Here is a 2,500-nt window from a genome sequence, read left to right as displayed (position 1 = left end):
CTCTCTCTCACCCACTCTGGGGGACAGTTCCTCACCCTGTTTAGTTTAGTTTTTCCCCTATCCTGTCGTGTCGTGTCGGAGGGTTGTCATCGGTAGCTGTAGCCAGCGGCAGCTCGCATTACAGTTGGCCAAGTGCCCGTTGCACTGTGGAGGTCAGACAGGCACCCCCTCCCTCCCTCAGCCTCCTTCTCTCTCTCTCTCTCTCTCTCTCTCTCTCCTCCCTCTTTTGTCTTGATTTTACGCTGTTACTCTCTCTTCTCTCTTCTCTCTTCTCTCTCTCTCTCTCTCTCTCTCTCTCTCTCTCTCTCTCTCTCTCTCTCTCTCTCTCTCTCTCTCTCTCTTTATTCATCTCTCTCCCTCTTTCCCTCCTCCACTTTATTTACTGCCTCTCCACCGGGCTGTTACCACAGGCGAGTGCCTTGTGTTTGTTTATTTTCTTTTTATTGCCATAAACACGAGGCAGCAAATGGTGGCATATGTAAACAGACCCATCTAATGTTCCTTCACTCCTCCTCCTCCTCCTCCTCCTCCTCCTCTGCTCCTATATCTTTTCTCTTCCTCCTCCTTCTCCTCCCCCTCCCCCTCCTCTGCTCCTATATCTTTCTTCCTCCTCCTCCTCCTCCTCTTCCTCCTCCTCCTCTCCCTCTTTCTCCTCCTCATCCTCTTCCTCCTCCTCCTCCTCCTCCTCCTCCTCCTCCTCCTCCTCCTCCTCTGCTCCTCTATCTTTTCTCTTCCCAAGAGTAACGGTACCACAGACAAGTGCCTGTCTTGGTTTGTTTTATTTTTTATATTGGCATAGACAAGAGGCAGCCAATGCGGGCGTAGCTGCCCTGGAAAGGAAAAAAGGCAGTAACTGTGCATAGTTCCAATCTTCCTTCATGTCTTTGAAGACTTTTCATTCACACAGCTGCTAGACTTCCTCTTGTGTGCCGTGTCCATCATTCAAGCACTGCATTTTTACCGTTGTAAGGGCAGCATCCAGACACTTTCAGTGCACTGACTTTGCCGAAACTTTCGGCATGAGCGCCTTGAACGCACTGAAACATAGTGCCTGAAGTGCACAAGTGCACGATATGAGACACGGAATACATTCTCCCTCTCCTTTTTACATTATTTCAGGACATTCAAGCAAGTACAAAGTAAGGGGTCAGTACAGAGTACAGGAGTATACAAGTAATGAAGAACAGATAGAGAGCAGAAAAATAGTGCAGGACCTCTGAAATGTAGTGCAGGTTAGTACTCATGATTAGAGGTGGTATGCATATGTCCTCTGTTATGTTATCTTGTGTCCTCTGTGTTTTCATTCCTTAACTCTCCTCCCTCGCTCAGCATCGAGAGTAAGCACGAGGTCACCATCCTCAGCGGCCTCAACGAGTTTGTGGTGAAGTTCTACGGGCCGCAAGCCTGTAAGTGATCACACACACACACACACACACACACACACACACACACACACACACACACACACACACACACACACACACACACACACACACACACACATATGTGTACACTGTGTCTCGCAAGAGCTCAAACACACAAACATACTCATACGCACTCGCTTTCTGTCTCTCACACACACATGTGGACACTCGACACAAACAAAAACACACTCTTCAAAGCACAGACTCAAAACTCTGTTGACGTCTATGTCTCTCGTTTTATATGTAAGTGCATTCATGCCTGCTGGGCATTACGCCCATTATTGTTTTGTTATGGTGCAGCACATTGTGCTCCCTGTGTCCCATGCCAATAAAACCAACCAGAAAGCCAGAAATATACGTTTTATGTTTAAACATCAAATTTTGAATCTACACCCTTTAATGCATAATACAGTCCCAGGAAAAAGTTTGTACACCCTTTGAAATTTCTTACCTTTCTGTCAAAATTGGTCATAAAACATGGTCTGATCTTCCCGGAAATCACAAGAAGGAACAACCAGAGTCTGCTTTAACTAATTCAACCCAAACATTTACAAATGTTCATATTTTCATTGGCCATAAGATGTAAACATTCACAGGACAGCAAGGCATAAGTAAGTACACCCTTGCATTCAATAGGTTTTAACCCTAAATTAGTCGCAATAACCTCAACCAGATGTTTCCTGTAGTTGCAGATCAGATTAACAAAACAATCTGGATGTATCTGGTCTCCCTCTTCTTTAGAAAACTGCCTCTCGTCAGCAAGGTTTGTGGGATGTCTGGAGTGCATAGCTTTCTTGACTTCAGGCCATATAATCTCTATTGTTTTTTGTCAGGGCTTTGACTGGGCTATTCCAGAATGTGTATTTCATTATTATGAAGCCATTCTAAAGTCGATTTGCTTCTAAAGTATGGGTTGTTGTCACATTTCAGCACCCATCCTCTTGTGTGCTTCAACTGTGTGACACACTACCTCACTGTTTTTCTGTAAAATATCTCGATAAACTTCTGAGTTCATTGTTCCACTGATAATAGCAAACTGAAAAGGGCCTGAGGCAGCAAGGTAGCCGCATATAATG

At 45.2% G+C, this 2,500-nt stretch overlaps 1 protein-coding gene across 1 annotated transcript in view; it reads left to right on the top strand.

Moving 5' to 3' along the window:
• ube2h (ubiquitin-conjugating enzyme E2H (UBC8 homolog, yeast)) overlaps positions 1 to 2,500 on the top strand; it is a 61,905-nt gene that overhangs the window by 41,203 nt on the left and 18,202 nt on the right. Inside the window, exon 2 of the mRNA XM_063218024.1 lies at positions 1,330 to 1,406. Coding sequence (XP_063074094.1) covers positions 1,330 to 1,406 — 77 coding nt within the window. The remainder of the gene's footprint in view (positions 1 to 1,329; positions 1,407 to 2,500) is intronic.

The sequence above is a fragment of the Engraulis encrasicolus genome, chromosome 15, assembly GCF_034702125.1.
Source record: "Engraulis encrasicolus isolate BLACKSEA-1 chromosome 15, IST_EnEncr_1.0, whole genome shotgun sequence".
Taxonomy (NCBI): domain Eukaryota; kingdom Metazoa; phylum Chordata; class Actinopteri; order Clupeiformes; family Engraulidae; genus Engraulis; species Engraulis encrasicolus.
This window is presented reverse-complemented; position numbering and strand designations above follow the sequence as displayed.